The sequence below is a fragment of the Populus alba genome, chromosome 1 (assembly GCF_005239225.2).
Source record: "Populus alba chromosome 1, ASM523922v2, whole genome shotgun sequence".
NCBI lineage: Eukaryota > Viridiplantae > Streptophyta > Magnoliopsida > Malpighiales > Salicaceae > Populus > Populus alba.
The window spans coordinates 33891336-33914343 of record NC_133284.1 but is presented as its reverse complement, the minus strand read 5'-3'; the positions used below and the strand labels follow the sequence as shown (position 1 = coordinate 33914343).

The following is a 23008-nucleotide window of genomic DNA, read 5'->3' as shown; positions in this document are numbered from 1 at the left end:
TAATTTTTTTTTATTATTATTATTTTAAACACATGGTTCTCAATTTATTTAATTATATATATGTATAAATTTCTTAATTTACACTTGTATTTGTTTTTATATATAAATATATGTTAAAAAAGTTTGTATATATAATTTTTTATAGGAAAAATATCTGAACCCGGATCAAATAGCTAGCTTATACTAATGTCTGTTATATAAGTACTTATACTTGTAAAATTTAATTAATTTTGTATATGAAACATGCATTAAATATCGATTATCCCAAAGAACACAAATCACTAGCACTGTAGAGGAAATTGGCGAGAAAGTGAACACGATTCAGGAAAGGGATAGAAATGATATTGGTGGCTGCCCCTTGAAAGCATTTCCACCTCAATTATCTCGGATCTATCATTACTACTTTGCTCCAGTCAAATGTGGGGATAGTTCGACATATAACATCTGTGCTAGGTGCTTTATTTCGCTTCGCTATCCGAACCAAAAAAATAATAAAATGAAAAGTTAGGTATAAGAGCAGAGAAAAGTCGTTGAATGTAGTTGTCCGCGGTCAGCTGTCGGTGGAACAGTGAACATCTTTAATGTGGTGGGTCTTCACCATTATAATCAACGATCCTTGCCGGTTAATTGTACGTGGGTGATATTTGCGTTCAAATTCTAGTATAAAAATGAATTAATTATTTATTTTTGTGTTTTAAAAGTAATTTTAAAATAATTTAATTTTTTTATTAATTTTAAATTAATATATTTTTAGTGGTTTTAAATTATTTTGATGTGCTTATATCAAAAATAATTTTTAAAAAATAATAAAAATCAATGACATGCATTTTACCATAAAAAATTATTTAAAAAACAATCACAACCATACTACTATACAATCCTACAACAGATAGCATTTGGTGTTCTTCAAATAATTCATCACCATCTCCAGATAGCATTACCTATTATTTTTTTAAAATATTTTTAATTTTAAAAATATATAAAAATAATATTTTTTTTTATTTTTAAAATTTATTTTTGACACAGCACATCAAAATAATATAAAAAATTTTAAAAAACAATTCTAGATTTTATAAAATATGTTTTCCATCACAAAAACAAACACTTAATTATAAGAAACAACAACTTTTTGTTTACAATAAAAAAAATATAAAAAATTAATTTTAAATAAAAAAATTAAAAATTTAATAAAACATAATTTAGAATAACCTCTTCTCAGAAGGGCTAGAATACTTTTTGCAAAAGTCCAAGCACACCACCGGACCTTTTATGACTCACCTTTGGATAACAACAGCGATATCTTTCAAAGGTTAGGTCCCCGAGTTCGCATCTCCCTCCATATAAATGGCATATATAAATTGTTTGGCCTTGATTAGCCAAGAATTGCATAATTTCATCCCTGAATTTATGTACAATAATAGTGAAGTTTTCAGTCTCTGCTCATAATTGATTTTTAAAAAATAAAAAATTATAAAAAAGGAATTTATTTTTAATTCACATACAAATTAATTTGAAATATCATCCAATTGTAAGAAAGAAAAAAAAAAAAGGACCGAGTGCGGATGACTTTGTTTAAGACGTCTACATGCTTGATTTATCCCTAAAATTATTCAAGTCATTTAATTGATTTATTAAGTACTAACTTGGATTATCAGTCCTTATAGTCTTGTACGAGTGTATTGGTCCAGCTTCATAGCGAATTAATAATATTTTTTTTAAAAAATATAAAAAATATTTTATATTTTAAAAAATATTTTTAAAACTTGAGTTTGACGGTCAAATCAAACCCAAAACATTAGGGTCTGACATAGTTAATTGTTATTATTTTAAAAAATATTTGTATTAATTAATTTAATTATGATAGTTTATAAAATATTTTTATTAATTATAGATTTATATAAAAAAAAACATGATTACTATAACATGTTTGTTATTGCATTTCAAAAATATTTTTAAAAAACAATAAGTTTTATTTTTATTTTTCCTTTGCATTAAATTATTTTTAATATTTTAAAATTATTTTTATGTGTTAATATTAAAAATAAATTAAAAAAATAAAAAGTATATTATTTTAATATATTTTAAAAAAATACCTTTGAACAAAAACAATATCAGTATCAACCATAAAATAAAATTTTTATTAAAGGAATAACAAATTCATAAATATAAAAAAATAAATTATTTTAATGGAAGATATAATTTGAATTTTTAGATATAAAACTTTAAATTAGATTTTTGTGATAATTTGTTATTTATAAATTATTTATACTTTTTTTAAATAATTTTTGACCCATGTTATTTGGGTTTGATAAACATGCCTGACTCAAGTTTATTTAAATAATCATAACTAACAATAATAACAATTACAATAACAATAATAATCATACTAATAATATAAAATAGAATTTTATTGAAGGAATAACAAATTCATAAATATAAAACATCAATTATTTCAATAAGAAGATATGATTTGAATTTTTAGATATAAAATAAATTATATTTTTATGATGATTTGTTTATAATAATAAAGATATGTTTGTTTGGGTCTAGCAACCATATATGATGCCAAACCAGACATAGGTTTGCAAACCCGAACGTAGAAAGATCCAGGCGCGTGGCCCTGACCCGAGCATCAAGGGTTTGACATATATGTCTACTCTTGATACTAGGTGTCTGGCAACCATTTCATTTCTCAGAGCTAGATTTCAAAAAACCCAAACGGGTCATTCTATCCTCAATAATTATTTTAATATTAAATATATTATATAGAAAAGACAACCCCATCCCAACTATATGCCTAACAAATTTATTTAACAAGAATAAACATATCATTACACTACTATAATACGAGTCATTTAAATTATCAAACCTAATATATTTGTGTTCAACGGCCTACTAAATTTAAAGAAAGATAAATCTACGGACTCAAAACACTTAATGAAAACTACAATACTAGATATCATTTCTAAGGGGAAAAAAAATCAAATCCTCCGTCTCCACCTCATTAATTATAGAGCAAGTCAATCTTATCGTAGACATGGAATAAGAAAATTGAAAGAAAAAAAAAGTGACAAATATAGGATTTCCCTGCTAGGTATATTCTATAATTAAATCACCTTGAATTGGCAACAAATCCTGTGTCAAAACTTACCAAAGATGATTTCATGGAAGACACTTAAGAAACAAAAATCGTATGCCCAACATGTAAAGAAAAGTAGTACTAGGAGAAGTAATTGAAAAATATAGGTAGGAGAACATGAGTTTGATGTAATGTCAGATTTAAAATACTTGGATTTGACGACTAATTAAATCCAATAAAATATAGGCTTAATAAAATACTAAATTTAAAGAAATTTCGGTCTAGCTAGATGTCAAACTCAATATACTTTGGTTTAGTAATAAGCTAAACCCAAATAAATATACCAGGTTCTAAATAAATATCTAAACTAAAAGTGTTATGAGTTAGATAAATTATCATGTCCTTTAACCTTGATTGAGTTATATCTCACATCTTGAGTATATAAGACTAAAGAATTCTACTTTTAGAATAATTACATGAATTATTCATAGATAAGGTAATGACATATCTATATTTATAGATGTACAAAAGGTTTCTTAAATGACCTACCACATTTATCCTGTCTTTAATATATATATATATAATAGGGATATGTGGTAATCATTAATGTCACCGAAAGCAAGAGAATTTTCAATCCTTTTCTTCTTTAAAAATAATAACAAAGTTAATGGATATAAATACCTTTTGAATCTTTCATATAGGAGTTTAAAAACCTTTTTATTTCTCATTAGCTTGCATATATTTTACAGTATTAATTATCCTAAAATACTAGAACAAACATAATTTGTTATTGGAATTTAAGGTATTTTTAAGTTTTTTATTATTTTTCTCATAAAGTTATTAATTTTATCATCGAATAGTCTTTAAGTCTTTTGATTGAGATTGTTTTTGAAGGTATTTAGAACTTTGCCATTAAATTGGTGCTTTCTAAGCTAAGAAGAAGAAAATTATTTACCTAAATATTTTAATTAATTATTACCCACAAACTAAATAACCTGTTACATCATAATTTTGGGTTTTGAGATTGTTGTTTTTCTCACAATTCTCAGTATTCTAATTAATTTAATGAGCAATCTTTAGGTATAATTAATAAGCAATTTAAGATCTATACCAATCGAACTCGGAATAATAATTAAACAATTAACCATTTCATTTTATTTTAAAAGTGATAAATTGATTTATAAATTGACATCTCCCACATCAATTTAATTGTTAGTAGTTTTTTAAAACCCTATATATATATATATATAAAGCAGCGGCAGCAGCGAAGGAAATTAAAGAAAAAGAAGAATGATAGGAGTTGTTGCTGGATTCTTGTAATGATTATGAAAAGAGACTGCAAATCATTGTTTGATCGAGGTTGCCAACGCCTATCATAAATTAAAGTTTTTCTTCGAATCATTGACCGTATAATGTTGGAGATAATCGACAAAAAATCAATCCAACTTCGAGACAAAGAAAACTTTTTTCTCCTCGGATGCCTCGAATGCATCTATTAATAAAAGTATGCTTCGACTCATTGAGGTGATTAGGGAAAACCCATTTAATTAAAAAGAGAGAGAGAGAGAGAGAGAGAGAGAGCATATGTTTTGGAATCCAAGATTCGGCAGGAGTGATTTGTTAATTGTTCCTACGTGTTGGTCAATAAGCAACCTGCAAGCAAAATATCTCAATGCATGTGAACTTCATTTATAAAATCCAAATTGCACGAAAGTTTAATCAGTTGCCCTAGAAAGAAACAACTGTTAGGCACCGCTGAGCTTAAAATATGAGGAAATATTTGTTAATGGTGCAGAACATCTTTTATATTTTAATGCAGTTCTTCGTTCAAGTCCGAGACATCCATGAATATCTTTTAAAACTATGAGCCTTCTGGCATCAGTGGCACGCAATGCTTGTCATTAAGAGATTATAAATTCATCCTACTCGTGTAATATCCGGTATCGTCCGATCTGATGGGATTGTATAATCATCTAGTTTAATCATAATCAAATTAAAAATATATTAAATTTGATTCAATTTTATCGAACGTAGAAAATGATGATGATGATGAGAGGAGCTAAGGTTTCATCTGACCCGTGCTCCATCTATTCTCTTATTTTTTTTTTATAGATTTATATTATTTTAATATAATGCACTAATTTTTATTTTATTATCTATGAATAGTTTTTATTGAATTTATATATAGATATATAGTTTAGATTCCATTTTATGATTTTATAATTCCCAAATGAAGATGTAGTTTGTTTTTAAGTTTATATTTTATTATTTTAAATAAATTTTAAAAATCATGATCGAATTGAATAACCATTTATGTCTTGATGTAGTCAGATTGAAAGAGAAAATAAAATCATAAATATTTAAAATAAATAAAAATGAATGGAATAAAATCTTATTTCAATCCGATACATTATCATCCTAACTTCAATTAAAAATATTGAATGACAATCCCATAGTTAATTGATATAAATGGTAATATATAGGCGACTACATACAATAGGTTATAAATAGTAATCCAAGGAAATTAGCTCGAGCTGGCACAATAAACTCGAGTATATTATTACACAGTAGTATTTTTAAGTCAAGTCTGGACGAATGACTTCATCTACTCAACCTTATTGGATTTATTTTAATATCTAGTTTGGACATTCTTGTTCAAATTGGTGATATCTTTGACTTCACCCTTTTGATGGCTAAATTATATAATCACACCCAAAGAAAAACCTGTATAATATAATGACATGTTGATGATGTCCCAAAAAAATTAAGTAGTTTAGAAACAAGTCTTTTGTATTGGATAATCAACTAATCACTTGCTTTTGGGAATAAAAATTTGAAACTTATTCATTCTTTTTATGCTTTTCTAAGTGATGCAGATAGTTGATAGCTGATATAAGGTAAGTCAAGGTGGCTAGTAAAAAGTACTTGCAAAAGATCCTCTTTGATAAATGCAAGAGCTCCAAGATGTTTAAATAAGTATTTTTTTAGAGAGAAAAAATGCAATGATGTTTTAGCGAAATAAACTCTAAAAATATTTATGCTAACAAATATTATGAGTGAAGAGATTGTGAACTTGGAGTTTGAAGGATTCATGTGGTATTTATAACCCATAAGTTTTGTTTTTTTATGGAGAAAAAGAGTTGGAGTGTCATCTTACCCTGAAAGCATTTAATTATAGATAAATATGGCAGGCCATTGAGAGATTTTTATACACCTATGAGTGTAGCGAGACTAGGATACAAGGAGTAGCTGAGCTCTTCTCCTAAGCTGAACCCAAGGGGTCCTTCCCTTGGTTGAGCCTAAGAGAGGTGGGCTTTTCCCCTAGATGAGTCCAAGGGAGTTGGATCCTTCCCTTCGCTTAGCCCAAGGGAGGTGGACGCTTTTATTGGTCATGCCTAAGATAGTTAGGTTTGTTTATTGGTTGTGCCTAAAAGAGCCGGGTTTGTTCATTGGTTGAACACAACTATATTGGGTCTAGCAACTTGTCAGACTCATGTTGCCTTAGGCTCAGGACATGGCTGAACTTAAATGTATTGGGTCTTTCTGTTGGCCAAACTTAACTATGTTAGGTTTGGTAACTTGTAATACCCATGTTGCTTTGAGCTCAGCACATGGCTGAACTTAAGTGTATTGGGTTTTTTTTTTTTTGGCTGAGCCTAAGAGGGTGGGTCTTTTTCTTTGACTATGCCCAAGAGAAAAGGGTTATTTCCTTGGCCAAGCCTAAAGAAAAAGGGTTATTCATTTGGTTGTGCCCAAAAGAGAAGAGTTATTACCTTGGTTGTGTCCAACAAAGAAGGGTCATTCTCTTGGTCAAGAAGAGAAAAGGGTCATTATCTTGGTCATGCCCAAGGAAGGAGAGTCATTTTATTTTATTGGTTTAGAGATTTTTATACACCTATGGATGTAGGGAAAGTATAATATAAAAAGTAGTTGAGCTTTTCCCCTTAGTTGAGCCCATGATAGGTGGGTCCTTCCCCTGGATAAGTTTAAAAGAGATGGATCCTTCCTCTAGATGAGTCCAAGAGAGTTGGTACCTTTCATTGGCTTAGTCCAAATGAGGTGGATGTTCCTTTTAGTGGTGCCCAAAAAAGCTGGGTTTGTTCCTTAATTGAATCCAACTATATTGGGTTTGATAACTTGTCAGATCTATATTATCTTGGGCTTCGCACATGGCTAAACCCAAGTGTATTGAGTCTTTCAATTGGTTGAACCCAACTATATTGAGTCTGACAACTTGTCAGATCCATATTGTCTTAGACTTAACACACAGCTGAACCTAAATGTACAAGGTCCTTTTCTTGGTTAATCCAATTATATTAAGTCCTGACAACTTGTCAAGTCCTATATTGTCCTTAGACTTAACATATGGCTGAACCCAAATGTACGAGGTCCTTCATTTGGCCAAACCCAACCATACTAGGTCTGATAACTTATCAGACTCATGTTGTCTTAACTCAACACATGACTGAACCTAAGTGTGTTAAGTCTTTTCCTTAGCTAAAATAGGTCTTTTTTTGTTGTTATACCTAAAAAAGAAGGGTCATTCTCTTAGCGAATTCCAAGGGATATGGGTCATTCACTTGACCGATCCCAAAGGAGTTGGGTTATTCCCTTAGCTGAGTTCAAAGGATGATGGTCATTTCTTTGGCTTAGTTTAATGAAGAAGATTCATTTATTTGGTTGTGCCAAAAAGAGAAGGGCCTTTAGAGTTTTTTAGGAACATTAAATTTAGGCTTATCACATGTCTTCCTCATTTGACATGAAAGATCTCACATTAAAATTACAAAAAACAAAAATAAAAAATAAAATCCTTATAAATGGATCGAGTTTAAGTTTAAAACTTTTAGCATTAAAATTTGATATGCATATTGCATTCAGTGAAGAACATTGCACGCAATCTAAAAAAAAATAACATTGCATACTACACACAAACTTAAAATTAAAACTATGAACATTGTCACAACACACAAATTACTACATGAAAGAGATAAATAGAAACAATGGCTAAATTGGTAATTTAACAAAAAAAAACTTCTTCATTATTTATTTTTTGCTTAGTCTTAGTTATTAAACCCAGTCCAACTCAACAAGTTGACTTGGTACCTAAGAAATATGGGGCCCTGACCGAGTCTGAAGAAGAAGAAAACTAGGGTTGCAGACCCGGGACTCGCTATAACCCAATAAAAACCCAACATCTTTATTTTTAATAAACAAATGAATCAAATTTCAAATATCTATTTGTTAAGAGATGGAACAAATTCCTTTAAGTGATTGTTCTGAAATCAAAGTAAATAATTTACAAACATAAAGACTAGCATATTTATCTACAGTAGAAACAATTTTTTCATGGGTGGGTGCTCCCCAGAACAAACTAATTTTTTTGCCTAACAAGCCAAAAAATTAATGTATAAACACCTAGCCTCTCGAAGGAATCTAAAATGGTAGTTTCATTTTAAGGGTCAATAACAAATTACTACCAAAGATAAAATGTCATTTTTTGCCAAACAAACCAAAAATTTAATGTAGAAACACCTAGCATCGCAAGGGAATCTAGAATGCTAGTTTCATTTTAAGGGTTAATAACAAATTACTATAAAAAACAAAAGGTCATCGTTACCTTATGCGTGAGAGGGTAATCAAATGTTTTTGTTTTGCTCATCTCAACCTTAATCCGAGTTGGGTTCAATATCAATGATTTTTTAATTGTATTCGTTACATATTCATTATAATTATCTTTTTCCTAAAATTATATCATACCCTTTGGAGGCCCAAGACAATGAAAGAAAAGAAAAGGGAAGGCCACCTAAAGCCATTATTTTATGCGACAACTTTTGCATGTAGCAGCCTAGCAGGTGTATTAATTTTGGGCTTCAAGTTTTTACAGGCCTAGATTCCATAATTTTCAAACTAAGCCCACATATTTAGCCCGCCAACGTGATGGGCCTACAATGCCATGCATGCATAATTGACCATACAACTAGAACCAAGGACTAACAAATACGGGCGCAATTCTCTTTGCTCCTAACTTGGCAACCTGAATGAAGATTCTCCCTCACTCAGACATCGACAACTTCTGTGTTCCTTGTTGTATATACTTTATTTACTTTCACATTTTTTTACTTTCCCTGGCGTTTTATACCTTGGATTACTATTTGTTTAAATTGGAACTTAGAATTTTCAATCATGGGAGGTCAAGGTACACTATAAAGAAAGAAACCTTCCAATTCACCGTATTGCTTCTTGAATCTGTTCCGATTAATTAACGTTTGGATTATCTTTTCTACCTCTATACTCGATATAATTTTCTTTCTTGTATCTGCTTTTCAATGCAGAGGTTAGAGATGCAGTTGCTGTTTTGAATGCTCAAGAGTACTTGATTACAAAGGTAAGCAAGATTTGCACTTTAATTTATTTGTACTTTAGTTGTCTTTGCACGTGGGTTTTTGTGTTTATCTTGATAGCTATATGGGGTATTTTGGTCTGGATGTTGCCTTTTCAGGCTTGCGTAAAAGGCTGTATTTGTGGAAAATACATCCAGAGTTTCTTCTGTTATAACTATGGTGTCTCTATTAGTTAGTCTCAGACTGCTTACCAGTGAATTGTTATTCATGTTTTGCCTTTTGAGTCCAGACGAACCTTCCTTTTTATTAGTTGCAATTATGTCTCTCTGATATTTTGCAAATGATAGGCCCTATCTAGGGTTTCTTATTTTTATTGTTTAATGCTTACAACAACTTGAGAGGTTTGATGAATGTGCTTGCTTTAATTGACCTTTTCTTTTTCGAGCGCTGAAAGAAATGTATTGGTCTGATTCAGTTGCTCAGAATGGATATAAATCCAGAAAGGCAAAAGCTTATAAATGTGCAAATGCCTACTGGAGTTTTTATATAGGCTCTGGTGCCTATACCTCACTATGGACTGCTTATTCCTTCTTTTTCATTGGTGGGATCTTGTTAGTTTGTGCCTTGTTATCTGGTGAACTAAACAGATAATTCATGTTCATTCAGAAGAACAAGCTTCGAAGCCGACAGAAGAAATTGAAAGCATGTGACCTCTCTTCCCTCACAGAGTTCCTCCCTGAGTTGAAGTCTCCCCGGCAATCAAAACCTGCTGCTGAGTGTAAATTGAATTCTAAATCAAGGCAAAAACAAATGTGCGTGCTTCACTTCCTTGTGTTTTATCTTGTCAAAGTTTTCTTCTTTTCCATTGCGTTATCTTATACGAACCTTTTCTATGTGACAACGGGTTTGTTCCTATCAGATTGAAGGAAGGGAAACGTTTGAGTATGGTTCTTAACCATCAGGCTTTCCAGGCAGATCCCCTGGGATCCATTCATCAATACTACCGAGCAAACAACCTGTTGCGGAGGAGAAGCCGAAGATTAAAATAAACAAAAAAGGAGGGAAGAAAGTCGAGGGGAAAGATTGAAAGCATCAACTGCACCTCAGTCTATGGATTTCTGATGAGCCATAATGTCCATATCGTACCCTAAGAACTTATTTACTCAAAATTTTGATTATTGCTTCCCTTGCACGTTTAATCGTGTTGAAAATTGTAATCAGGCGGTCAGTCCTATAGGATGCTCCATCTTTGGAGTGGTGTAATTGAACCTCTTTTTCTGGACACATTTTACATGACAATATATGGAGGCATATCCTTTTGTTGCAGCCTTCTGCATTATGCCCGGAATAATTACTTTTCAGCTGGAAATGCAAGGACCAAGTCACGAATGTATCCAAGCATTCAAGTTTAAATGAAAATTGGATGGTCAATCATATTCCTCACCGGCTTCCATTTCTATTATTGGACCTGTTATAATCCCCACGGTCATATTTAGGGCACCGAAGCTAAATGCATCGGGTGGGAGCACTGCTTCATGGTGATTCTATACAGTGATGCTATCTTTCTTTACACTAAACAGAACAACCATGGGCGGATACAACGTGCACGAGGAGGTTCTAATCCTATATGATAGATTCCTCTGATATCTCTTCCTTTCGTACTGAAAAGTCAAAACAAGATTGGAAATTGGAACTCAAGATAAGTGGGAAAGTTCCGGAGATACATATAATGCGTCCTCTGCCTATGACTGGCCCGATTCGGCAAGGAAGATACGCTGCAGCCCTTAGAAGTCCCTTTAGATTTCTTGCAAAAACCGGGGAAAATTTCCCATGTTATGTTGCCTTGTTAGAGATGTTGTTAGATAGCCAGTCTAGACCTTCATAGAGTCCACGCCCCGAAGTCGCAGAAGAGCTTTGAATGTACCTGCATAAAGAAGTCCATGTTACCACCTTTGAAGCTGTTGTGCAAGTTTTGGCACACTTGCCATAACAAAGGAAACGATAAATGAGTGAAAAGAGAAACAGAAGCAAGCCCAATCTTGAAGCATAACACATTGACTTACCAGTGACGCTGTTCAAGAGTAGGTAGTCCAAGCTTATCAGCAACCTCAGAAACAGGCATAGCATCTGGGACATCCTGCTTGTTAGCAAAGACGAGCAGTATTGCATCCTTTAGTTCGATCTGCATAATGAAAAGAAAATGTGCCCACCCGTTTAGATTCACCTAGAGTAAGCATCATATGAAGAATCACATAGAAAAGAGTTGCATTTATAGAGGAAAACCATCTGGATTACTAAGAATCAGGATCAATAGTTCATTCTCCTTTTATTTTCTCCATTATCATTCCCTTCGCCTCTCATAATTGGGGATTTTCTGACATCGATGACAAAGAAGAACTTTAATTTTTGATACATGGAGCTTACTAACATGAGATAAAATGCAATGTAGCTCATTTCGTGCTTCCAAAATTCTCCTCCTATCATTGCTGTCCACGACAAAGATAAGTCCATGGGCACTCTGAAAGTAGTGTCTCCATAGATGCCGAATCTGTTTTGCAGTGAAACATTCAAAACAGCTTCCTAGTTTGTTGTGAAAACATTCAGCAAGCTCTCTTCTTTAATTAAGAAAATAGCACAAAGCTTGTACCTTTTGTTGTCCTCCTACATCCCATACCGTGAAACTTATATTTTTGTACACCACTGTCTCCACATTAAAACCTGTGTCATAGCACATCAAGGCAAAGAGTTATGATATGCAAAATAAACAAACTCAAAACTCAAAATCATACTTTACATCTAGAGATCAGAGAGACGAATCATTCTGTCAAACAAAGAAGCAGCTGCAAACAGAAGATCTTTAAAAACCAGAACCACGGCTCTACTTTGCTGGAAGTTTAAGGAATAAATGAAACCGAAGCAGAAGAATAAGAATAAGATCTCAGGTAGAGCTGATCAAGTATTAAACGAAGGGGTAATGCTTTCTAACATGTGCTGTCTATCTGGTATGTACTACTTCTACGCTTCCTGCCATATTACGAACAGATTATTAATGGTTGGAGATTCTCCCTGAAAACACAAGATCATCTAGTCTGATCCTTGGCTTTATGCATATGCAGCATTTTATGGGAAAGACAACCGGGAGATATTGCCAAGAAAGAGACTAAAGACCTACAAGATAGACCAGAAGCCAGTTTTGTGTCATGGAAAGTGAAGAGTTTATGGGGGCAGATACCAATCGTGGGTACCGTTAGAACAATTTCTCCCAGCTTCAGCTTGTACAGAATTGTTGTTTTCCCAGATGCATCAAGCCCCACCATGAGAATCCTAACTTCAGTCTTAGGAAGGAACCTTCTTGCAAATCGGGATATGATCGCGCCCATACGACAATTAGCTAAAACCTATTAAACACTCGCGCATCAAGGTAGAGAAAGGGTGTACAGCTGAAGCCTTGGCACCGAGGAAGAGATCTTCCAACGATGATAAAAGATGCAAGGAACGAGATCTGATCAAATATGAAAAGCACTTATGGAAGAGCAATGAGTATAGAAGGAGAGATCTTTTGTGCCTTGTGTAAATAGCAGGCAATGCTTTGATGAGAAAGGCAAAAGAATAAATTCTGAACAAGCAAAGAATGGAGTTGGTTTCCTTTGTTGCTCTTCTATCAGCAGTTGATGCCATTTCACAGGAGATATCTCTATGTGACATTAGTGGAGAGTTGAGATTCTATTTCCTTGTAATCCGGAAGCTGAACATAATATATCTGAGCTTTATAAAGACATATATTCACTTATATTTGCATCACACAAGAATAGACTAAAGAGCCTTTGAAAAGGACTGGGAATAATGCTTATTCAAGCAAAGCCGCCCGTTATCAGATAGTTGTCCTCGTAACAGGGTCTGTCGAAGATATCCTTGTACGGAAGCTGATCTGATACCATGAAATGATATCAAATCAGTTTATTTTCAACTTGGAATTCAGAAAAACGCAACACCTCGGAGGAAAATGCTTTGAATAAATAAAGATCGACATGACTTTTACATTCTAAAATATTGCCACATTATAACCCGAACAAAAAGTGTAACTTTTAATTATCTCCAGAATCACAAGCTTTACGAGCACAAAACACAACCTTAAGTGTAATCAATTCTTAGATGCCGATTGGAAGATAAACACAGCTGCCAAAACACCCATCAATCCAGTGACTGCCAAGGCCACCGTAGGCAAGGGGTTTGTGAGTCCAAAATTCTGCAAAAGCAAAATGGACATAAATTTGATAAGTAATTGCTCACCAAGTACCAATTATTCCATCAACATGTAGATTATGTCTGTGTGTGTGTGCCAGGGGGATGGGTGGGAATTAAATCACATTTGAATAAATTAGCCCCAAAATTGATTACTCTGTTCAGTTGCAAACCTAATCAATCAAGTAGCATCACTATCATATTGTACAGGCAATCACAATTTAATACAAGCTGCAAGTTAAAAGTCTTGTGGTCTTACATCACACAGTGTATCAGTAACAAGTTTTACAATGGATCATAGACAGGGGTGTTGGATGATTCTTAAAATCGATAGTAACCACTTTCTTTTTCGAGACATTGAAACTCATAATTAACGCATGTGGATCATAGACAGGGGTGTTGGATGATTCTTAAAATCGATAGTAACCACTTTCTTTTTCGAGACATTGAAACTCATAATTAACACATGCCATACCTCCAAAAGTCCTTTGCCCGTGGCTATTTCAACACCGATGGCCCCAGCAAAGGCAACCATTGCAAGCCGTCCAATCCATACATCCACACTGCTGCCATCCTGGGTATTTTGCTCACATCTTACAGAAACAAACGTTGCTCTCCCAGCAGCCTTTTTCTGATAAGAAGTTCTTGATATCACTAGAATAGAAATTCAGTATTAACTCCCAATACTTTTAATGTTCCTTTAGTTGCCAATAACTTAAAGGATAAGAAAGTAACATTTGGAACCGCATAGCTACATTCAGGTGTTCAACTACATGTTCCAAATTATTCTTGTCGCACAACTTCTTGGCAACAAAAATACAGCAGCAGAATGGCAAGAGCAGACTATATATTATGATTTAAATTCACATGGCCACTATCCTCGCATTCACCCTAGATAACCCAACAAAAACCTTATTCCATCTACCGAGCACTGAGGTTTATTCAAGCAAGCATTTAAAGCTCAAATCTTGTGGATGTGGGATCATTGCATTGACTGGGTGAAATATTTCAGCTTTTCTAGAACAAACAAGTAGATACAATAGATCAAGAAAACACCAATTTATTGACTCAGAGATCACAAGCACAAGCAAATGATAACTCTAACTAGCTGTCAATTCCCCAAAGGTGAGGATTGCTAGACCAATAACAACAAGTGTGCCTCTATATAAGAATCTTTACATTTCATTTATTTTTTCAATCTCTTGCCCATCAAAATTCATTTTGTACTCATTGCGATAGCGCAGTTGAAAAAAAATAAAATTAAAAATTTCTGCCTTTTAATTTATCACACTACTAAATGATGAAGATAAAAGTTTTGAACTTTGAACACACAGCTTGCTAGCTAGAATATGTAAAGGTGAGCAGGTAGCAGAAAATACAGAGGTGCAAAACAATTGAAATCCTTACAAAATGGAGACCCAGTAGCGAAAGTAGTCCCATTTCGTGCAAAAGTAAAAGTGGGCAATCGAGAAATGGGAAGGTGGGTTCTAGATGAGCCAACAGCACTAGCATCTGCAACATTAGTATTTCACAAACTACATTAAATTCCATAGAACAGAAAAAGATGAAGACTCGCAAGAGAAAAGAGAGTGTACCGTGAATGGAGAGGGAAAGAGAAGCAGTGACTTGAGCTACTGCAGCCATGGTCTGTGAGTGGTGATGTTTGAGAAAATTTGTGTGGCGCCACAGTAACTAACTTTAGCAATCTGTTATCTTTCATTCTTTATAGATAACCAGACATATTGGTGAGAGCCAAACTGACACGTGTAATTTGGATTGACAAGGTTTGTCGTTGCAGAAAGTAACGACATGTCGTTTTAAGGGCAAAGTGTTGCTGAAGTACAGTCAGCTTTCATGTTACTGAAATAAGCATAGTTATTACATTCAGACTAGGTAACCTGGAAATTTTAAAAAGATATATATTTGAAATTTTAAATTATTATAAAAAAATAATTAAGCTATATATATATATATATATTATAAATAAAAAATAAAAAATTATTTAAAAATTTTTTATCTATATTTTTTTTTAAGTTGAAGTATTTAAATCTAAATTTTTTTTTTAACCTACTTTTAAAAAAACACAATTTTTTTCTTGTGAATTTAGAGTATATATACTAATGGGTTTACAATCCTACAATAAAAAAATAAAATATTTTTCTAGCATTTATATAATTAATTTTGATTTAAGCTAATAACCAATAACTAATAAGGATATGGTTGTAAGTTCATGCGCATAAAATTAGATTGAGTAAGAGAAAAACCTTTAATTGCTTCCATGCGTGAGGCAATATCTATGTTTTATAAACTTTTTATCTTCAATAATAATTTGTTTTGGGCTCAGCTCTTACCCAAATAAATTTATTCAAGATCTAAAAATACATGAGGCTAGGCATGGTGAACACTCTAAAAAAATAAGTGACTCTAAGTATTTATAGTTTAGTTATTTTAGTTTTGTCAGGTTAGGTCAGGTCACCTAGATCTCAAGTTAACCCGATAGATTACACAGGTTTTTTCAAGTCAGTTGCATGTCTAAGTTAGTCTTTTATATCCTATTAAGACTTGTGATTATTTAGATTCTAAATCAATTTATCAAGTCAACCAGATTTAATAACTATAAAAATAAATAGAGCCTTCATGGTCCCGAAAACTTGTCCTTTATTTGAATTTTCAGCAATGAAATCAAGGGTACTTACCAGCAGCAAAACTTCCTCATCTTGTGGTAAAAAATGAAATGTGCAAGTTATGGATTCTTGAATTCAAGTGAAAATTGTAATATGTTTATCAACTCATGTCTCTATAGCCCAAGATTTCTTCCGTACAAATTGTATCCAAGTAGAGCGCTTTATTTAAAAATTAGGGGATTAGTATTACTTAGTTTTTATAGTTTTGATCATTAAAATATTTTGATTAGTTTTTATTTTCAAATTGATTTTCTTTATTGGATTCTAAAAAAAGGTTTTCTAAAATTACATTGTTTCCTATTTTTCTTTTTATATAGACTCTTAAAAAAAAAGATGATGATTGTGAGAATAAGGTCATGTAAATTTTAATCTTAATTTATTTTTAATTTTAGTTTGAAGATATTGTTGTTCTGAAATATAAAAAAATTAATTTTAAATAAAAAAACTTATTATATAAAAAAAGTACAATAAAAATAAATAAATATTGCTACTAATGATCAAATTAATTCAATTAATTATAGTTAATACAATGCAATTAAATCCTATTTATAAATTGGTTTTAAGAGGTGGTTTGGAATACTAAATTTTGAAAAATAAAATTTTATTTAAAATTATGTTTTATTTATTTTTAAATTATTTTAATAATATCAAAAATATTTTTTAAAAAATAAAAAATACTATTCTTCCAAAGACCATGAAATTCAAAGTAGCCCGCTCTCCTCGTGGACAAATAGTAACTTGCAAGAGAATGACCCAAAAAAAAAAAAAAAGAACGACAAGTGGTGGCGTCAGCCTGCTCCTCTCTGGGTTTTCCACGCCTATGAATCCTGTCAATAAGCCATTTCCACATTATCCTCCAAAATAGAAAAAGGAAAAAAAATCTCGAAATCCCTCCTCTCCGTGGCAATAACACACAATCATTAGCTCTACACTGAAACAAAGCCCGCCTCTTCCTGTCTCCAATCTTCAGAGTCTATAGCTGTAATGGCATCCCTCTCAATTGGGACACACCATTTGCAAACAGCAAACCAACTCAAGAAACATTCTTTCCACTCTATTTCTTCCACTCCTCTATCCTCACTACCTTACAAGTCTTCTTTTGGTTCTTCTTTGTGTAAATTAAGAGGTTCAAGAATTCTTGGTAATAGACTACTTCCTAGAGCTGAAGACAAGGCTAAAGGGTCATCATCACCACCTCCTTCTTCTTCAAATGAGCGACAAGGTCAACAGCCCAACATTGATAACCCGCTTCAGGTTCTCTTTTATGTTGCATTTTCATTAAGTTTCAATTTTAAGGATGTCCCGTTTACTTGTTTTGCTGGTTGGTGGATTTGAACTTTAGATTTTGGCATATTATGCATGTGAATTTGGTTTTGTCTGAATGTAGCGCTCTCAGATTACTGGAAAAAAAATTGTAATTTTATCTGGTAAGGTTTTGCATTTCTTATGAATGTTTTTGTTTAATCTATCACTATGGTTCTGCAATTATTACTGCGAAGTGCTATCACCATGCATATGTTAATTTTGTCGCGTACTATGAATTTTCGATGGATAGTGAATGCTTATATCTTTAAAGGCAGATGCGGTCTGCAGATTTCTCTTTCTTTGTGGCGTGGAAAGTTTATTGAAAATACTGACGGGCTCTGACTGTACATGAAATATCGATTGTAGTCCAACTTACTGCTTTGGAACTCATTTTTTTGTTACTCAAGAATCAATGTTATTGTTGTTGAGAACGCTGTTATAATTTATTGGTGTCTTCTCACACTCTATGCTATTTGTCACTCTTATTATTCACCCTTTAGCATGTAATCAGGATTTGGAACCAACATCCGGATCGTGTGACCCTTTGTGCTCACTTGATGAAACAAGCTCACAAGATTTTGAAGCCAACTACCAGCCGAGAACTGATTTGGTGAAAGCTCTTGCAGTTTTTGCTGCAGCTGCAACAGGGGCAGTGGCAATCAACCATTCATGGGTTGCAGCCAATCAGGTTTATCTTAATCTTATGTAATACTTCTTTAATTCGATTGTTACCAGCATTTGCATCTGAACATATTAGGACAGGTTTTATGGAAAATGGTAAACTAGTAGTTTACTTCATGTTTTTTTCTGAGACAGGATCTTGCTATGGCATTGCTTTTTGGAATAGGATATGCAGGCATTATTTTTGAAGAGTTTCTAGCCTTCAATAAAAGTGGAGTGGGATTATTGATGGCTGTGAGTTTATGGGTAGTACGAAGCATTGGGGTAAGCTTCATAATATTTGCTTGTTTACCATGAACCGATTTAGCTACTATATTCAAGTTCCATTTTTATCTGAAATTCATACCTTTTCCATTAAATATTCGTATTATAATCTTGGCTGTTTGACTTTCTTGTGCAGGCTCCTTCACCTGATATAGCTGTTTCAGAGCTGACACATGCTTCTGCAGAAGTCAGTGAAATAGTTTTTTTCCTGCTTGGTGCAATGACCATCGTAGAGATAGTTGATGCTCACCAAGGATTTAAGCTGGTTACTGACATTATAACTACTCGAAAGCCGAGGACTCTCCTTTGGGTGGTTAGTGGCTTAGTGCCATATTTCTTCGGCCATGGGCATACCGACAAGTCCTTTATTTCAAATGTTTTGTATATTAGACATTATTGGATGAGGAAGCAGCATAGTTGCAGGACGTTTTTTGCTTGTGGTCCAATATCTTAATTCTTACAGCTATATACCAATTCAAAAAATCATTTTTTCCTCTAAAGCAGGGTCAACTCCTCTGTTACGTAGGTAGTCAAAGCACTAATATTTATGGTCTAAAATGATTAGCTTTTGATTCTAATTATTTTTCATTTTGAAATTTCTCTATTATCCTCATCATTCTTGTGTTATGTTTCCATATGAACTGTTCATGACCAGTGGTTGTTGGATCCGCAGGTTGGTTTTGTGACATTTCTTCTTAGTTCAGTCCTCGACAACCTGACATCTACCATTGTCATGGTTTCCTTATTGAGGAAATTAGTACCTCCATCAGAATACCGCAAGTATGTGCTGGCACTTTTACTAACATATCCTGTCCTATTGAGAATCTTGTAGAATATAGGTTGACATTAGTCTCTCATCCTGTCTCAAATTCCTGGTTTCATATAACTAGCATAACTCTTTGAAAAATGTTATTAGATTTGTACTGACTTGGACAAGTTCTGGATGTTTCCATGCGTAACACTACCTGAACAAAATTAGGATGTGTTAACTTGAGGCAATTTACCCAGTTTTCTCCCTTTAAAGTCTATTCTATTTAGGATGATTAGGATTTTTGTATGAAAACCTTGTCAAAAGTTGTTGAATTTGAATTTGGATAAAGAAGAGACATCAATCAAGCCTTGATCCCAAAATAGTTGGGGTTGGCTATGTGGATCCTTTTCGGCTGTTTAGCTTAGATGATATACAATTGGATAAAGAAGAGAGTGGAGAAAAAAAATGGAGGATCCTAGAATGGTGTTGAATCTTGATTTATCAGAACCTGAATATAGAGTTTCACCATGATGGCATTGCTTGATAGATTATGAGAAAAATTGGGATCTTAATTTACTCGTGATCTTCCTTTTCTTTTCCATTCCTCTTTTTTAGTTGAGGGTGAAAGAGGGTATTTGCGTTCAACTTTGCCTAAACCACCTTTCATTTTTTGGAATCCCTCTATAATTTTTTAATTTGGAAACTTCTTTAGCTCAGTGGAGCTCTGTTTACATATATGGATATTGCTTACAGGCTTCTTGGAGCTGTTGTTGTGATTGCAGCAAATGCTGGTGGTGCATGGACTCCTATTGGTGATGTTACAACCACCATGCTATGGATACATGGGCAGATATCAACATTGCCAACCATGAAGGTATTTTTCATTATGCTGGAGAAATCGGTCCCTTGTTTTAGATATGTTGGTATTCTTGTTTTTCTGCTATCCATATCCATGATTTGATTTAATGGATTCCATAATGTACATTTAGACCTAGTGGAAAATAGGTTAAAATGCATTATTGGGAGGGAAATATGTCATACATCAAATTGCACATTGGATTTACCCTCTAAGTAGATCGGTTAACTAGGGAGGTCCTATCAAAATGATTGGATAAGATTCATTCTTTTCCGGAGGCTAGTAATTTTACAACCTCAACAAGGTCTTGTGAAGCAAAAACTATAATTATCAAACCCGACTCGGCATAGCTGGACATTGGCCAGGTTTGAAGTAGGCAAAACTCAAGTCTACATTTAACCCTGTAAAACTTGGACGACCCGCCATGTAAACCTAGAAATCAGGTGATCTGGGGTAACTCGGGTGAGATTTTTTTTTTTTAATTTTTACATTTTTCTTAATAAACCAAAAAATTATTTGATGAATTTTTAGCATTTTTTTAGCATGATTTTAACCTTTTCTACTGTGTGTTTTAAATAACAAAGAGTGCATGAGTTTTTAGTAGTGGTTTTAGTTCAAGTTCACTATATAAACACTGAAAGAAGATTTTATTTTTCCAACGTGGGTTTGGAAACCCATTAATATATATACTATATATTTACAAGAAGAAAGTTGTGTATTTTCAATGTAGAATAAGAAATCTTTTTGGTTTAAATACTCTAGCTTAAAAGGAGAAGATAATATCTTTCCAATGTAGGATAAAAAAACCTTTTGAAATAATATTTTAAAGTTCATTATATACAACATATATAGCTTACATTTACATGAATTGTTTCTTAACTTTTTCATGTGGGATATTAAAACCTCAAACATTTTTTTTTTAATTTTTTTGGGTTGACCCAAGTCAATCTGTGTCTTAGGACCCAGTTTCTTGGCAAGGTCAACCCCATCAGCCCCTGAGCTGGGTTTAATAACTATGGTGAAAACATGCTTTTCATATGATCTCACATTACACTTTACAACCATTAAGGTGGAGAAGCACTTGGAATTTATGTTACAGTTGATAGGTAGTGCATGCATGTCATTCTAATGCTTGGAAAAGTAATAACTGAGCTCTTTGAAAAAAATTAACCAAACAAGATCAGTTAAAAAACACTTGGCCTTTGCTTGCAGGACTTGCTTGTACCCTCTGTTGTTTCTCTTGCTGTCCCACTGTCTCTATTGTCCTTAACTAGGTACTATTCTTCTTGAAACATTAAAACAAAATAAGAATTACAATTCTGAAGGGTTAGTTTAACCTCACAGATTATGGATGATTGATACATGTTACTCATGTTCCATTCAGTGAAGTTAATGGAAAGGGACCGGACACGCCGAATGTTTTGGCATCTGAGCAGATGGCTCCTCGAGGACAGCTTGTTTTCTCTGTGGGTATTGGAGCTTTAATTTTTGTCCCAGTGTTCAAGGCCCTGACTGGATTGCCTCCCTTCATGGGTATGCTGCTTGGGCTTGGAGTTCTTTGGATTCTCACAGATGCTATTCATTATGGTGAATCAGAAGGGCAAAAGTTAAAAGTACCACAGGCTTTATCACGAATCGACACTCAAGGAGCCCTTTTCTTCCTTGGAATCCTTTTATCTGTGAGCAGGTATACAAGCAAACAATGAATGGATTTTCCGGTTCCATGATTGTACCTTGTGCTTACAATTTTTACCTGCATTCATTTCACTTTGAGTTTTGTGTTATGTCTGGGTTTGGGTTTCGACTGATGTTAACAAGTTCCATTAGGGACTAGAATTCTTCTTCCTTTCGCATTTGGGTTTTGACTGATGTTTACAAGTTCTATTAGTGACTAGAATCCTTCTTCCTTTCGCAAATACAACCTTCCACCTATCTGTATATTTTCTCATGAAAATCTATATTGCCATTGGAAAATAGAAGGTTTTAATTTTCTTGGTTATAATAATTTTTAATGATATTTTTTTCCCAGTCTGGAGGCAGCAGGGCTTCTTCGTGAACTGGCAAATTACCTTGATGCGCATATTCCAAATATAGAACTGATTGCAAGTGCAATCGGAGTTGTGTCAGCAATTATAGACAATGTTCCACTGGTTGCAGCAACAATGGGAATGTATGATCTCTCCTCTTTCCCGCAAGATCATGAGTTCTGGCAGTTGGTTGCATATTGTGCTGGCACTGGTGGTTCCATGCTAGTTATTGGCTCTGCCGCTGGAGTTGCTTTTATGGGGATGGAAAAAGTGGACTTCTTTTGGTACCTGCGGAAGGTATCTCCTGGTTGAATGGTATTCCTTGTCTGTCTTCTTTTGAGTAAAGAATTTGTTTTCTTCTTTTCAGGTGAGCGGTTTTGCCTTCGCCGGTTATGCTGCTGGTATTGCTGCCTACTTGACAGTTCATAACTTCAGCATCTCCCTACCCACGGCTCTAGCTGAGCTTCCTTTCCTCCCAGGTTCATAAATCTTAGTATTCAGTCTCTGATATGAATTCATAATTTGAATAAAATGAAAATCTGAAATGCCGTGTGTTTGCGATTTATCATGTGGTGGTTCTGTAAATGCTTGCACTCATGAAAGATCACATTTGTTTGCTTTGTTCTTTAATCGCCGGCCAAAAATAGACGGTGCTCCTCCAAAAGTGCAAATTATGGGCCAAACATTGCTGTATTTTTTTAAAAAATAATTTTTATTTTATTTTTTGTGCTTTAAATTAATTTATTTTATATATTTTTAGATTGTTTTATTGTTAAAA

At 33.3% G+C, this 23008-nt stretch overlaps 4 protein-coding genes across 7 annotated transcripts; 2 read left to right on the top strand and 2 right to left on the bottom strand.

Annotated features, from left to right (window-relative positions):
* The first annotated feature begins 9110 nt into the window (after positions 1–9110).
* LOC118055441 (uncharacterized) lies at positions 9111–10702 on the top strand. Of its 2 annotated transcripts, none has more exons than XR_004688651.2 (4): positions 9111–9309; positions 9412–9464; positions 10087–10232; positions 10340–10702. XR_004688651.2 is itself a non-coding variant. In XM_035067353.2 (4 exons), exons 1-4 carry the CDS (start codon positions 9263–9265, stop codon positions 10467–10469), a joined length of 342 nt encoding a protein of 113 aa, XP_034923244.1. In that variant the 5' UTR covers positions 9111–9262; the 3' UTR covers positions 10470–10702. The 2 variants fall into 2 exon arrangements, 1 of the variants encoding a protein (XP_034923244.1); XM_035067353.2 differs by having other exon boundaries at positions 9111–9275.
* A 125-nt stretch (positions 10703–10827) lies between these two features.
* LOC118055439 (ADP-ribosylation factor 2) lies at positions 10828–12955 on the bottom strand. 2 transcript variants are annotated; one of them, XM_035067348.2, is made up of 5 exons: positions 12593–12955; positions 12068–12138; positions 11849–11968; positions 11484–11602; positions 10828–11344 (listed from the first exon to the last, which is right to left on the bottom strand). In XM_035067348.2, exons 1-5 carry the CDS (start codon positions 12798–12800, stop codon positions 11254–11256), a joined length of 609 nt encoding a protein of 202 aa, XP_034923239.1. In that variant the 5' UTR covers positions 12801–12955; the 3' UTR covers positions 10828–11253. The 2 variants fall into 2 exon arrangements, with proteins under 2 accessions (XP_034923239.1, XP_034923240.1); XM_035067349.2 differs by having other exon boundaries at positions 12653–12955.
* Positions 12956–13166: 211 nt separating this feature from the next.
* On the bottom strand, positions 13167–15417 carry LOC118055440 (stress enhanced protein 1, chloroplastic). 2 transcript variants are annotated; one of them, XM_035067352.2, is made up of 5 exons: positions 15258–15417; positions 15070–15174; positions 14138–14316; positions 13551–13666; positions 13167–13348 (listed from the first exon to the last, which is right to left on the bottom strand). In XM_035067352.2, the coding sequence occupies exons 1-4, from the start codon at positions 15304–15306 to the stop codon at positions 13562–13564; spliced, it is 438 nt and encodes a 145-aa protein (XP_034923243.1). In that variant the 5' UTR covers positions 15307–15417; the 3' UTR covers positions 13167–13348; positions 13551–13561. The 2 variants fall into 2 exon arrangements, with proteins under 2 accessions (XP_034923243.1, XP_034923241.1); XM_035067350.2 differs by lacking the exon at positions 13167–13348 and having other exon boundaries at positions 13414–13666.
* Positions 15418–17105: 1688 nt separating this feature from the next.
* On the top strand, positions 17106–22970 carry LOC118055425 (sodium/proton antiporter 1). The gene is made up of 10 exons (XM_035067330.2): positions 17106–17600; positions 18163–18339; positions 18468–18596; positions 18733–18909; positions 19270–19376; positions 20101–20221; positions 21416–21477; positions 21588–21890; positions 22233–22527; positions 22598–22970. Exons 1-10 carry the CDS (start codon positions 17331–17333, stop codon positions 22715–22717), a joined length of 1761 nt encoding a protein of 586 aa, XP_034923221.1. The 5' UTR covers positions 17106–17330; the 3' UTR covers positions 22718–22970.
* The last annotated feature ends 38 nt before the right edge of the window (positions 22971–23008 follow it).

Bases quoted from the DNA above. Each gene is read 5' to 3' on its own strand.
- LOC118055441 (XM_035067353.2), top strand. The intron at 9,465-10,086 runs GTAAGCAAGATT...ATGTTCATTCAG, and splicing joins AAGAGTACTTGATTACAAAG to AAGAACAAGCTTCGAAGCCG. The intron at 10,233-10,339 runs GTGCGTGCTTCA...TGTTCCTATCAG, and splicing joins AAATCAAGGCAAAAACAAAT to ATTGAAGGAAGGGAAACGTT.
- LOC118055439 (XM_035067348.2), bottom strand. From the start codon at position 12,800: ATGGGCGCGATCATATCCCGATTTGCAAGAAGGTTCCTTCCTAAGACT. The intron at 12,139-12,592 runs GTAGGTCTTTAG...GCTATGACACAG, and splicing joins ACTGGCTTCTGGTCTATCTT to GTTTTAATGTGGAGACAGTG. The intron at 11,969-12,067 runs GTACAAGCTTTG...ACTGCAAAACAG, and splicing joins ATGTAGGAGGACAACAAAAG to ATTCGGCATCTATGGAGACA.
- LOC118055440 (XM_035067352.2), bottom strand. From the start codon at position 15,306: ATGGCTGCAGTAGCTCAAGTCACTGCTTCTCTTTCCCTCTCCATTCAC. The intron at 15,175-15,257 runs GTACACTCTCTT...CTAATGTTGCAG, and splicing joins TCTTTCCCTCTCCATTCACG to ATGCTAGTGCTGTTGGCTCA. The intron at 13,667-14,137 runs GTATGGCATGTG...TTGCTTTTGCAG, and splicing joins CGGGCAAAGGACTTTTGGAG to AATTTTGGACTCACAAACCC.
- LOC118055425 (XM_035067330.2), top strand. From the start codon at position 17,331: ATGGCATCCCTCTCAATTGGGACACACCATTTGCAAACAGCAAACCAA. The intron at 18,910-19,269 runs GTTAGTGGCTTA...TTGGATCCGCAG, and splicing joins CGAGGACTCTCCTTTGGGTG to GTTGGTTTTGTGACATTTCT. The intron at 22,528-22,597 runs GTATCTCCTGGT...TCTTCTTTTCAG, and splicing joins TCTTTTGGTACCTGCGGAAG to GTGAGCGGTTTTGCCTTCGC.